A 13,019-nucleotide genomic window follows, 5' to 3' on the forward strand; every position below is an offset into this window, starting at 1 on the left:
AATTAATTCACCCCAAATGAGTTCACAAAGCTCTATCAAGAAAACATGTAACACCAATTCAAACACAGACTGGCCTTTGTGGGTTAGCTAATTTGCTGAAAGGTAGTAGCACTAATATTAAGACAGAAATGGCACTAACAAGAACAACAAATTATGTGAACTGGGCCCTAAGTGTGTTCCTGGCTGCCTTACAATCCTTGATCAAGTTCAGGTGCTCCCTGGGGTACACATAAATGCAATGCTACATTGTTTGTTGTAACACTGTTTATTAAGTATTTGTAACCATGACTTTCTCTTACAGTGTAGAGAATGCAGCTTACACGCTGTCGAAACTGATATTATGGAACAGTTGGTGGTGTGACTTCAGGACTGTCAGTTGAAAGAAGTGTTTATGGAGTCCTTTTATATTTCTGCAGATTAGTATTATTTCATTTTTATAAGAGCGCTTCAGTACTTTAGATCAATGTGCAGTAGAACTGTTCATAGTATTTTTCCTGCTGTGCTTGTGAAAGTTAATAGATTGACTGAGGGAATACACTACTAGGTCTCTGTGTGTGAGTTTAACCCCAAACTGTCCCATCCTTCTTAACTACTCTTCTTAGCACTTATTAAAAATAAACACTAGTCTTGTTTTATCACCAGCCCCCCTCACAACGGATTGAAACAAGTATGCAGTAACATATGTCCTCCACCATGACTGTAAATTAGAGCCAACATCAAGGCAAAAAAAAGAAAGATGTATGCATGATCAACCTATTAAGTTTCACAAACACAGCAGTAAAAATACTAACAATTCCACTCCACATTGGTCACATGAGTAGCAAAGGCAGAAATAGGAATTCAACAACCAGTATATGGGGTTTTGAGAAAAGGATTTCCAGGGGATCAGTCCAAAAACAATTTTTTTTAATGATTGTTGCTTGATGCATTGGTTGCAGCACCAATTTAAAATGTGTTGAGTGGCCTTCACTTAAAATTATTATACAGCATTATAGAAACTATCATCTTCTTGATGAATTTCTTCCAAATTGAATTGATCAAAGTCCCTTTATATAAAAGATGATCTGATCAAAGGTAATTGCCTGGTGGGTTCATAATTTTGTAGCTTACTTGATGTACTATATTTTAACACATAGAAATAAAGTTTAAATCAGTTTTATTACATTTTTCCTGCCTTGAAGATATTTAGGTTCTTTGCTTATTTTGCATACTTTAGTTTTAAATATGCAAGTTCAGACTAAAGGTTAGGAGTTGCTCTTTGTAGTTAGAAATTGTAATAAAAAATTTAATTAAGAAAGAAACATGTAAATAAGTGAAATACTTCCATCATAATTTAATTAACATCGCCATCTGGAAACATTTCAAAACAAAATCAAACAACGGTCAGTTTACTGCCTGGTCCAAATGGTTTGGTGTTGCTGTGGCCTGTTACCAGTACAAATCAGTGCAGATCATCTGTCTCGAACACATAATAATTTGAATAAAAGTGCTGGTATTATCAAGGAGCACCTAACCATTAAATTCAGCCAAACCTCACAAATTAATTCTATAATTATTATTGATAAATATTTTTGTTTGACATACCAAAGGAAAAAAAAAATGTATTTGTAAGTTTTTTGGTGCTCAGTCAAGACCGTATGGTTATGTAAAAAAAAAAATAGCATTTTGTGAAAAGCTTTTGTTTTTGTTTTATATTGGGGCTGGCTATCTGTATATGCAAAAGTATATGAGTTTTTTTTTTATTATTATTATTATTTTATTCTGTAGAAAACAGGAAAAAAGGTAAGTAATTTTGTTGTTTACTTGATGTATGGAGGCAACTCTGATGGATTTTTTGACATGCTTTATTTGGCATGCAGACATGTCAGGCCCATTGTCCGCACTGTGTGTAGTTGTTTTTAAATAGCATGCAGCATTGCATTGTGATGGGACAGGCCATCATGGCAGATAACTTGACAACAGCACTTTAGGAGGCAGTGTGGTCCAGTGGTTAAAGTCCAGCGCTTGTATCCAGGAGGTTACCGGTTCAAATCCCACCCCTGCGACTGAGTCACTGGTTCAAATCCCACTTCTGCCACTGACTTACTAACTGAGTGACCCTGAGCAAGTCACTTAACCTCTTTGTGCTCCATCCTTCGGATGAGATGTTAAATCAATGTCATATTGTAAGTGACTCTGCATATAATGCACAGCCTACCTCTGTAAAGTGCTTTGTGATGGTGGTCCACTATGAAAGGTGCTATATAAAGATATTATATTATTATTCATTAGTTGGGTATTTGAGCACTTTCAGTACTCTGGACAGGTCGTTTTTGACTATGGACTTCTTGAAAGCCCTTGGCTACCATTGTAGCCTAGTTAGTTTATTTAGTTAGTTTTGAACCTAGGTAAGTTTGATTACATTATATATATATATATATATATATATATATATATATATATATATATATATATATAGACATTGTAGATGGCAGTTATGACAGGGCTTACACATTTACACCCTACAGTTTTTTTTTGTAAAAGCACTGAATCCCCCCCATTAATCTCATTAACATGGTTGTATAGAAAATATTATTGTCAGTTGTTGTCACATGGATCAGTTTATGTTGTGCATGACATAACATGCATTGTTGTACATTTATTTAAGTTATATAATACACTAGGTAACACTTTCTTCCACTGATTTGACCTATTTCAGATATATGTTGACACATGTTATCAGTAGCCAACATTCAATATTCCAATATTCCTTTATATTTATATATATATATATATATATATATATATATATATATATATATATATATATATATATATTCTTGCTTAAATTGACACATTTTTGTTAGGGTTACGCAAAAAAGAATATACACCCACATTATGCACTAACAGGCTGTCCTAAATAAGACATACACTAGGCAGTATTAAGATAGTTTAAAACAACTTTAAAAGCAATTAAAACAATTAAAAGCAGAGCTCTTTAGCTGCCAGCTTCTCTGTATCAGACAGAAGGGAGGAAGAAATAAACTTTACAGGAGTCACATTATTCCTCTGCCAGCAGCATGTAATAAGATAGCAGACTAGGGCCACATTGTAACAGTAGAAGAGTTATTGCACACTTCCTGTGGTATATTTATGACTCTGTGAGCCCAGTTCCGGTGTCTGCTGATACGAGCGCTGAGTCTCCCGTCTAAATGCAGGGGAGTTAGGGGACCTTTTTATATCACGGAACGCAAGGCAAATAAAGGCAGATCTCGGGAAATAACTATCACACGTTTATACCATATCACACCTTGGCTTGAATTCCTATGGAGTTTTACCATTTGGGAGGTATGTGTTCATTGCTTCGGGGGAGTGAGTTCTTGGGTTTGTGTTTTGTTATTGTACCGCTGGTCTGCACGAGAATAGGTCCTTTGTGTCTTTGTTCCTGTGGAGTCCTTGACTCGGTGGATACGTGCAGGGAGCTAACTCGTTTATTACTTAGGGCTATTCAATTTGATTCTTTTGCAAAAAAAGCAGAGTTGCATAAAAGTCAACACGTCATTTCTCAACATGTTCTTTGTTGTACACCATGCACACAGCAATAGAAAGTCGTTTGAAGTGTTTTATAACAATTTCCTTATTTTGTGTGCAATTCTATTCTGTTTCTAATGGAGGAGGAGGATCCCGGTTAGAGTCTGCGCATTGCATTGTGTCTGATAAGACCGTCTAACTGCAGTCTGAGCATCGAGATATACAACGTATTCAAATTATGGAGCTTTTCGTAGATTCAGCCGTTCATCAAAGCAAATACACCTGTAAAACTTTTTTTTTTTTAAGGAAAGAACCTAAAAATAAAGTTTAGCTAGCATCAAAAAGCTTTACATCGTTCAGCTTTATGAAGACATCTTTACAAAAAAGTATTTAGAATGCAATCATTTTGCGCTAGTACTCGTCTATATGTAACATACCGATAAGGGTATGGCGAGACAGCGGCGTGTTATTGTTGTTAATAAAACGTCATACATACCGCTACTGTGATTTTTTTTTTCATTTTTATTGCAGCTTTTTCATTTTAACGAACAAAATAATTACAAGAAATCTACAGAATAGAGGAAACACAAAGTACAAATATCAACAACTAGTGGATAACTTAAGTGTTATAAATCATACACAATGTTTTTTTTATTCTTTAAGTTTAAGTATCTTAAAATTGATTTAACTTCACTAACGTCTAGAGCTTGTTTAAAGTTTTAAATGATGCATTGTGACATTGTAAGTTATTTGTGCCAGCATAGTGTTTTAGTTTATTGTTTTAGTGTAAAAAGTACTACAGACATTATTGGTATACAAAAGCATTCAGTAAAAAATACCCCTTCTAGCAGCATTCCACCTCACAAACAAAGACACAGTACAGGCATCCCTTTGGTATGGCATAGCAAATTCCTTTGTGAGGCCCACTGCGTTGATTGCAATACAATTTAATGTTATATTAAATATGTCCAATACCTTTTACTCAAATTATAATTAAATAATCTTTACTTCTGAGGTAATTTCTTGCTTTTTGGGAGAGACAGTTTGTCAAGTTCAGCATTAGTGTAGGGGTTTAGTTTTGAATGGCATTTACAGAACTTAAGTTGTGTATGTGTACTGAAGATGCTTTAGGTGTGTGTTTTTTCTACGTTTTTTATTTATTTATTTTTTTTAAATGCTTTTATAGTATTTTCACAGCCATATCATCCATCCAGATTTGAATTAAGACATGTCAAACTATTATATCAAGATTATTATTCTAAAACAGCTTAGAGTAGTGTTACTGCTCATTTTTAACTTGTATAATGTATAGCCAGTTATACACAACTGTAGATAATATTAGGTGATCTGCTTTGGCTAGTGGAATTAACCAGAAGAATTTAAAATGTACTTCATATCACGTTTTTACTTTATATACTATAACCGTTGTGTTGGGTATGTACACTGTGCTATTAACATACTTTCATGAACTGTGTATTTTCTGGGGGTATTTAGTGGCTCAAATGGCAGGTTTCACAGACCTCTATTAGCACTAGTCATGGATTAGGCCTACTTTACCTATGGTAACATTAGATAGTCCAAGATTAAAGCTAATCAGGGTATGTGAGCCCCTCCATTAGTGTGTTATGAATTTTGTTCAGCTAGAAGGGGTAAATATTCATTGTGTATCAATGAATATTGATACTGTACTTCCTTTACATCCGTGGTTTTCAACATTTTTTAAAACTGTACCTCTGCTGTCTGGAAGTTTTAAAACGGTCTGCGTGTCACATCATTACAGTTTCCTTTTGTGAAATTGCCTGTAGGGAGGAATATGCAATTGATTCTTAGCTCCAATATAATACAATTTCTAAATCTAAATCTGAATATGAAACCCACTGGACAGAGTGCTGTTGTGTTTTCCACTTTTTAACCAGTGACATTAGGTTTGCAAAAAATAAACAACTCCTGTTGTGAAATTGAATATACAGAGTTGTGTGCTACCAGGCTTATTATTTTTCTTTTAAATGCTAATGAGCAGTGTGGTTAATTTCAGTGTTAATCATCCACATGGGCTAACTTGATTAACTACTCTGCAGTGTTGGAAATAGCTGTGTGTCTTTTTATAGCAGTAATAAAAATGTGCTGTGGAATTAATTACTGTATATATTTAGGTTTTGTGCCTTTTGTAAGTTGGTGGATAACCGGGAACTATTGACATTTTTGATATAGCACCCATTCACTGTTCTCAGAGATTCCAGAAAATACATCAAATTTGGATTATAAACATATTTAATTTCCAATGATATGTTTACCGTAAAATGATGTATATGTTGCAGTTACTTATTTCCTAGGCTGAGTCAATCTTCGTGTGTAAGCGATTTTGGAGGCATTGAATAAGTTACAAAAATTTCTCTCCGTTGTTCTTTAGTATTAGGTCCTCTTCTATTCGTAATCTACATTAATGATTTAGATTCTGGTATAGTAAGCAAACTTGTTAAATTTGCAGACAACACAAAAACAGGAGGAATGACAAACACCGTTGCAGCAGCAAAGGTCATTCAAAATAGACAGCATTCAGAACTGGGCCGACACATGGAAAATTACATTTAATAGAGAAAAGTGTAAGGTACTGCACGCAGGAATAAAAATGTGCATTATAAATATCACATGGGAGATACTGAAATTGAAGAAGGAATCTATGAAAAAGACCTTGGAGTTTATGTTGACTCAGAAATGTCTTCATCTAGACCAGGGGTGTCAAACTCCAGTCCTCGAGGGCCGCAGGGTCTTCTGGTTTTCATTCCAACGTAAGCTCTCAATTAACATAATTGATCTAATTAGTAGTTCAATTGGACATATTTCATATGTTTTAAGGTCTTTTACACTTGAGGATTTAAAAAATGCACTTGATTCAAGGTACACTACCTGTGAAACATTTTGAGGCCAGAACAGAAGTGTTAAATGTGCCCAGTTAATCAAATAATTAGACCAATTAAGTAATTGAGAGCTTGGGTGGAACAAAAGCCAGAGACACTGCGGCCCTCCAGGAACGGAGTTTGACACCCCTGATCTAGACAATGTGGGGAAGATATAAAAAGGCCAGTAATTTTCATTTTAAACAATACAACTGTAATAGCTGCTGATTTGACCTTGGGGTTTATTCACAGGTATAGGAGCTAAAGCAACTGCAGGGAATCCCCCTGTGAATTAGAATTATTTTTTGTTCAATAAATGGGGTATAGTTGTTAATTCTATTGTAGTTTACAAAATAGATTATTATATCTTGACTTTGGTTGCTGCTTTTTTCTTCTCAATTGTATGATTTATCAAAGTTGCACAAATGTAGAATTTTAACCGAATGCCCATTCCTTAAGATTGTAACATGGGTGTAGTACATACATACTGTAAACGAATCGACCCTCTTCGCGGTTCTAGCCCCTTTAAAAATACGACCCAACACACTGGAATGGATTTTAAGCGCAGTTGCGCTATTTTTAATGAACAATACCAAAACAAAACACACACAAAATAAACACCTAGCTCTGTACGAGCACTAACTAACCCACAGGAACACCCTGACTACAAGTGGGACAGCTAGGCCGTTTCCCCACCAAACAATAAACAAAAACCACACAGTTTTAATACAGCACACTTTGTACCTCACGACTGCCAGGAAGCAGAGTACTCCTTTCTGCCTCCTTCTTCTCAGCAGCCCTGAGCAAACTGACTGCCCTCTTTAAATACCCTGCACCTGGTTCTAATTTAACAATAATTACCAGGTGCAGGGGATAATTAATAATAAAACAATTAACAAATTAAATAAAACAATAAAGCAAAACTAACCAAAAAGGGTGCCTGCGCACATATCCTACACAGGGAGGATTTTAACCCCCCTCCCTGCTGTCTTACAATACATACATACATACATGTACAGTACGTTACGAGACATCTGGTACTATAGTACTAAACTGTACTTGTACTGTAGCCTGCTTATTTTCATATTTTAAAAAGAAAATACATGTCTGCTGTAACGTGTTTCTTTCAAAAGTGCACATTTACGACCTATATAGGCTTGGCAGAATTCGATTTTTATTTAAGAATTTCGATGGATAAGATTTTTATCGATTTAAATTTTCAGGATTGCACGAAATTAGGGGTGTGTGTATTAATGACAGACTGTATACTGTTAAAAGCTTTATAAAATCATATGTCAAAATATAAAAAGTAAATATCTATAAATCAGTAAATCAAACCTGCTTTAAATGATTCTGTTCATTTGATAGTTCATTTGTACAAAATGTAAAGATTAATAAAAAAAAAGAAATTCTCGGGTCTTTTGTTACAGTTACTGGAATGCATATTTATTTGCTAGGTCCAGCAAAGCTCTCCACATTTAAGTTTATGTCTTTACTGTAGTAGCCTACAAAACGTTGAGCTATCCAACTCGGTCTTCAGAGAGGCACGTGCGACGTTTGTCTTGAACTTTTCTGAACAAACGGAATGACCTTTCCACAGACACTGAAGTTACTGGCACTGCGAGTGCACGTAATGCCACACCGGACATGCCAGGTAGTGACTGGATTTCACTTTTCCAGTAATCAAGTGCTGTTATGTTGTTATCACAAGGCATGTTATTCAAATTATTCACAGCTCCGCCCTGGATCAGGCTGCTCTAGCCAGGGATGTAAATACTGTACCTCCTCCACTCATTGCATTTTACACACATTAATGAACTCTAATACGTTTTCAACCATCATTTTTCTTACATCCCCTTTCTTTAAATTTCGATTATTAACGATGGAAATATTTTTTTGGTCGGTCTGCGAGTGTGAAGTGAAAAAAAAAAATCGAATCCTGCCAAGCCTACCTATATGTAATAGAAGTTCATGACAGGTAGGTAGCTTCAACCGCGCTAATAATAGACACTTTTAATGTTGTCTATATGGTGTATTTCAGTATGCTTCATTTAATTTTAATAAAATATTTGCAGACAAACTGATTACTTGTAATCAGGGTGGGACAAATCACTTGTATGCTGATGTCTGGTCCGTGTTACTGTGGAAACAGGAAAAGGGGGTTGGTTCCTGGAGTCTAAAAGGATTGGCTCTGTGAGATCAAAAGGGGCGGTGCAGATTTTGAAGCGGAAAGCTTTTTTATTATAGAGCCGAAGTTCTGTTGTATGTACAGTAAATGCTTAGTCCCAAATATGGCGAATTTACAGTAAAACCTACTGACCATATTAAAATTGGTCACATTTTGCGACCTGGTGAGATGATTTGACCCACCCTGCTAGTTTAGAGACAAGGGCCTATAATCCACTGAGTTGTTGACACCTAAATACATTGGTGTAACTCCCAAAACTACTGTGCTCAAAGATTAACAACCACACATACAGTATGCAAGTATACTATCGTTTTTGATGCCAAACTTGCCACTGAAGGGTTAATTCTTTCCTAAAGTATCAGCTTCACTCAGATACTGTTTACATAAAAGACAGTGATATCTGATACACTGAATCTGAAAGTTACCAGAGCTGCAGTACAGGTTCGAAAGAGACTGAATATATTATTATTTATTTCTTAGCAGACACCCTTATCCAGAGCAATATCACATTATTTTTACATACAATTACATTATTTTTTACACACAATTACCCATTTATACAGTTGGGTTTTTACTGGAGCAATCTAGGTAAAGTACCTTGCTCAAGGGTACAGCAGCAGTGTCCCCCACTGGGGATTGAACCCACGACCCTCCGGTCAAGAGTTCAGAGCCCTAACCACTACTCCACACTGCTGCCTATTGAGTATTTGTCTCTCATAGTGTAGGTGTGAGTATCTAGTGTCTGTTGGTACACGGTAATATTTCAATAACGTATTTTCATATTAAAAACTATAATTATTAAGTACAATTGGGAAATTCTCAAAATGTGTACTCCAAAAAAAAAGTACCTTTTTATTGTGTGTACATTGAAGCTGTGTTATGTAACACTTTATTTTCTTTTTTATATACCAGTACACTTATTGCATGTATATACTCGGAATTCATTTTAAAACTTTTTATTTTTGGTTTGTTAATTGAAAAAGAGTAAAAAAGCTAGTAGTGGAACTCCGAGGTGCACTTCATAATTCTTTACAGTTTATTATGAAACAGCAACAGCACACTGCTTGTATCTCTTCAGCCTCCTTAGTAAGCACAGCTAGGGGCTGCAACACAAAGCAAAATATAATAGTATTAGGCAAAGCAGATGGTGTTCTACCAAGGAAATGGGCGCTGACATTGAAGTGCATATTGCTGGTTTTGTTGTGTTTTATTTATTACATCTCATATGTGGATACCAGATAGCACCAACATCTCTGCATGGTATAAGATATTGTATTGGAGTGGCTCAATAAACTGCTGTTTCATAAGCTGCATTACAATAGCCCAACAATTTTAAGTTTTTAAGTTTGTGAAAGGGTGACAGCGGGGGGTATTTTTAAATATTGAAACATTTAGTCTCTTGATAATTATATTTTTTAGTGATGATGTTGTAGTTTAAGACTGTCCTTGGTGGCTGAAAGAAGCCATATTGATAACAGTAGTTACAGAGCCAGAAAACCTTAAATAGGTGTACTAAAAAGTTGACTAAATAGTAAATGATTATGCTAAAAAAGGCATTAGTTGCATTATGACTGTACTTCCTACTACTGACTATAGTACCTTGTCCTTAGTCTTTTCAAAGCCATTAAGATAGCTATTTTATATTTAAAAAGATCAAGCTGGAAACAGAGTTAAAAACAGGGCAGTTCAATCGAATCAGCTAACTTAACCTGTGCACTAGAATTGCGGTGAAGAATTCATAAAGACATTATGCCTTGAAAAAGTGGAACAAACTTTGCTCTATAGCTGAAGCTTATTGTAGAATAATGTAAAATTAACCTGTTGGTGAGAAAAGTTTAACTCAAGTTACAGTACAATTTCCCATCTACAGTATGCATTACATCCACTTAATACCCTAAATTAAATTATATAAAATACTAGCATCCAACCCAAGTTTACATTCACCAGTGGCTGGATTAAGATAGCAAGGTTTGACCAAGCTTGTCATTTCTAGTGTACACTGAGGTATCGCATTGTTTGGCTGTTGTTTCTCCTCCACTCCCCTGTATGCCTGGTGTCATCACATTTATGACATACTGTCTATTGTCATGCCTGGAAGCCATTAAAATGTTGAAAGCATAGTACTGTACATTCAGGCTTGATGTCTGTTTTCCATAAATCTTTATGATACATATCTGCCCCTTTTCTCACCAATCTGCCAACAAGATTGCTGCCATGTTATAATAAAGCACATGAAAAATTCCCCAGAGAAGAAGTTTTGTTCCAGAAGAAATCATCAGTCAAGGATAAGAATGACACCCCTGAGTCTATGGAGTTTTACAGTGTTAAGTGATATTTTCTGTCAGAATTTGCTTCAGCAACAGCCCCTCAGCTAATGAACACAAAAGAATGGTGTTCTTTATCACAAATCTCTCCAGATAACTCATACCCTTCCATGTACTTTCTACTTGACTTTATCAGTCATTCCTGACCTTCTCGTTTTTGCAGCTATATCCATTAGTTTTCAATTTGCATATAATATTAGTCCATCAGAGTGATGGATTTAGTTACAGTGTGAATTTATCAATGGCGTACAGTTTTAGTTTTCAGCTCCCAACAGATCACTGCTACTGCTACTTTTTTCTTTGCAGTGTTATAAATGTTTCAGTTCAGTTGTTTTGTTTTTTATAGGGAAGTAAGCTGAAGCTATGGAGGACTGCTTACATACGTCTTCTGAAAACCTGTCAAAGCTGGTGAGCTGGGCCCACAGCCATGGGACGATCTGCAGCCTCATCCCCAACCTGAAGCACCTGCTGTCTGAGGGCTCCCATGGGAACCTGACAGCCATGTGGGGCTGTACCGCCGGTCATGCTTACCACTGGCCTCTGACGGCTACCTGTCGGGCCGGATCCCAGGAACGCATGTGCTATCAGGACAGCCGCAGCTTCAACTCAGACAGTGCCAGCATTAGTGGGGCGGCCTCCGAAACGCAGCCCAGTCCCGGGGAGAGATTCCCAGGAAGGACGGTGAAAGCCAAGGTGGACTGCAACCGGACCCAAGACTCCTGCGACTTCTCCAACTGCAGTGAGCCTTCAGAAGTAGAAGACAATATGGAGGAATATGAGGATGAGAACGCCTTGTTTGACATGGTGTGTGAGTCCTCTCCAACGGACGAGGACAGTGACTTTGAAACCCAGCTGCTCAGACAGCAGCAGCACAGTGCCCCTCAGAAGAGGCCCAACACAAGCCCACTTCCTTCTGGTGCAGAGAGCAAACCTTCCTGCCAAAACATGGAGGATAGCGGCAGCAGTGGAGGAGACAACATGATCGTGAAGAAGATAAAGCAGGAGATGCCTGAGGACTACTACATTGTCGCCGATGCTGAGCTTACTGGGGGTATCAATGGCCCCGCTTTGTCCCTCACTCAGACACCAAAGCAGTCCCAAACCCCTCTCCCAGGACCTTCATCATACACCGTGCCTCATATGCCACCCACATTGGCGTCTCCCATCCTCAGTGTCGAGAATGACACTCAAGGAGTCTCTATCTCTCCCCCAATCAGTTCACATGGTATGATTCCAATGTCTGTAAGGGGCCCTGTTGCGGGACACTGTAGACTTGTGACGAATGTCCAGGCTTCCAGCCAGCCGTTGACCCATCAGATGCCAGTCAGTACATCTGGAGCCAACCAGCAAATCAACATTCCCTTATCGGCCTTGCAGATTCCAGGGCAGACTGAGCATGTCCCAATAGAAGAGCTTGTCAAACCGTCCCCCAAACCAGTGGCTTCCTGCGAGGTTGCTCTTTCTCCCTCCATGATCACTGAGCCGGAAGTCAGCTCCAGCCAGCAGCAAAATAATGCCTCTGTAGCTTTTGCAATGGATGGTAACACTGAAGCAGCATCAGGTAAGACTCCTCAGAGTGTGTCGTTCATGTGCACAGTAAGACATAGGTGTTCTCGCCAGATGTGGGAGAGTTTTAGTTTTGTCTGAAAGGTGACAGCATGGTATGTGAGAGGTGGTTTACGTAAGTAATCTTTAAAATGTTACATGACATAAACAACCCACCTGAGTATCAAAGATTCAGTACCATGTAAGCTTGAGTAACTAACAGCAAAGCTGACCCAGATGCCATCATAAATATTCATTGACCTGTGCTGAGTATCTGATGTCACCATTTTCCAAAACAGATTTTTCAAACTGTTTCAGAATACATATGTTGGAAAGTTTAGCATGAAATATTCATGAACAAAAGTGGCCCAGAACTCTCTTGGGAAGAACAGTAATTGGCTGCAAAACTAAAGTTGGGCATGTTTGGAAAAGTATGGAAATCTAACTGAGATGTAAGTTTCACCACTTGCCTTGATTCTAAGACATTTTAAAGCTCCAGTGCTCATCTACACTAATCACATCTCTGTTACAGAACACTGTTTTACACATGCACTA

General features: G+C 37.3%; 1 protein-coding gene across 2 annotated transcripts in view; it reads left to right on the plus strand.

The window, feature by feature from the left end:
- Window positions 1-3,134: 3,134 nt before the first annotated feature.
- The window catches only part of LOC117421413 (uncharacterized protein KIAA1958), a 28,010-nt gene continuing 18,125 nt past the window's right edge, over window positions 3,135-13,019 (plus strand). The window contains exons 1-2 of one of the 2 annotated variants that reach the window (XM_058993717.1): window positions 3,135-3,327; window positions 11,266-12,480. In XM_058993717.1, coding sequence (XP_058849700.1) covers window positions 11,283-12,480 — 1,198 coding nt within the window. In that variant the 5' untranslated portion in view covers window positions 3,135-3,327; window positions 11,266-11,282. The remainder of the gene's footprint in view (window positions 3,328-11,265; window positions 12,481-13,019) is intronic. The other variant, XM_058993712.1, reaches the window with a different exon arrangement.

The sequence above is a fragment of the Acipenser ruthenus genome, chromosome 2 (assembly GCF_902713425.1).
Source record: "Acipenser ruthenus chromosome 2, fAciRut3.2 maternal haplotype, whole genome shotgun sequence".
NCBI lineage: Eukaryota > Metazoa > Chordata > Actinopteri > Acipenseriformes > Acipenseridae > Acipenser > Acipenser ruthenus.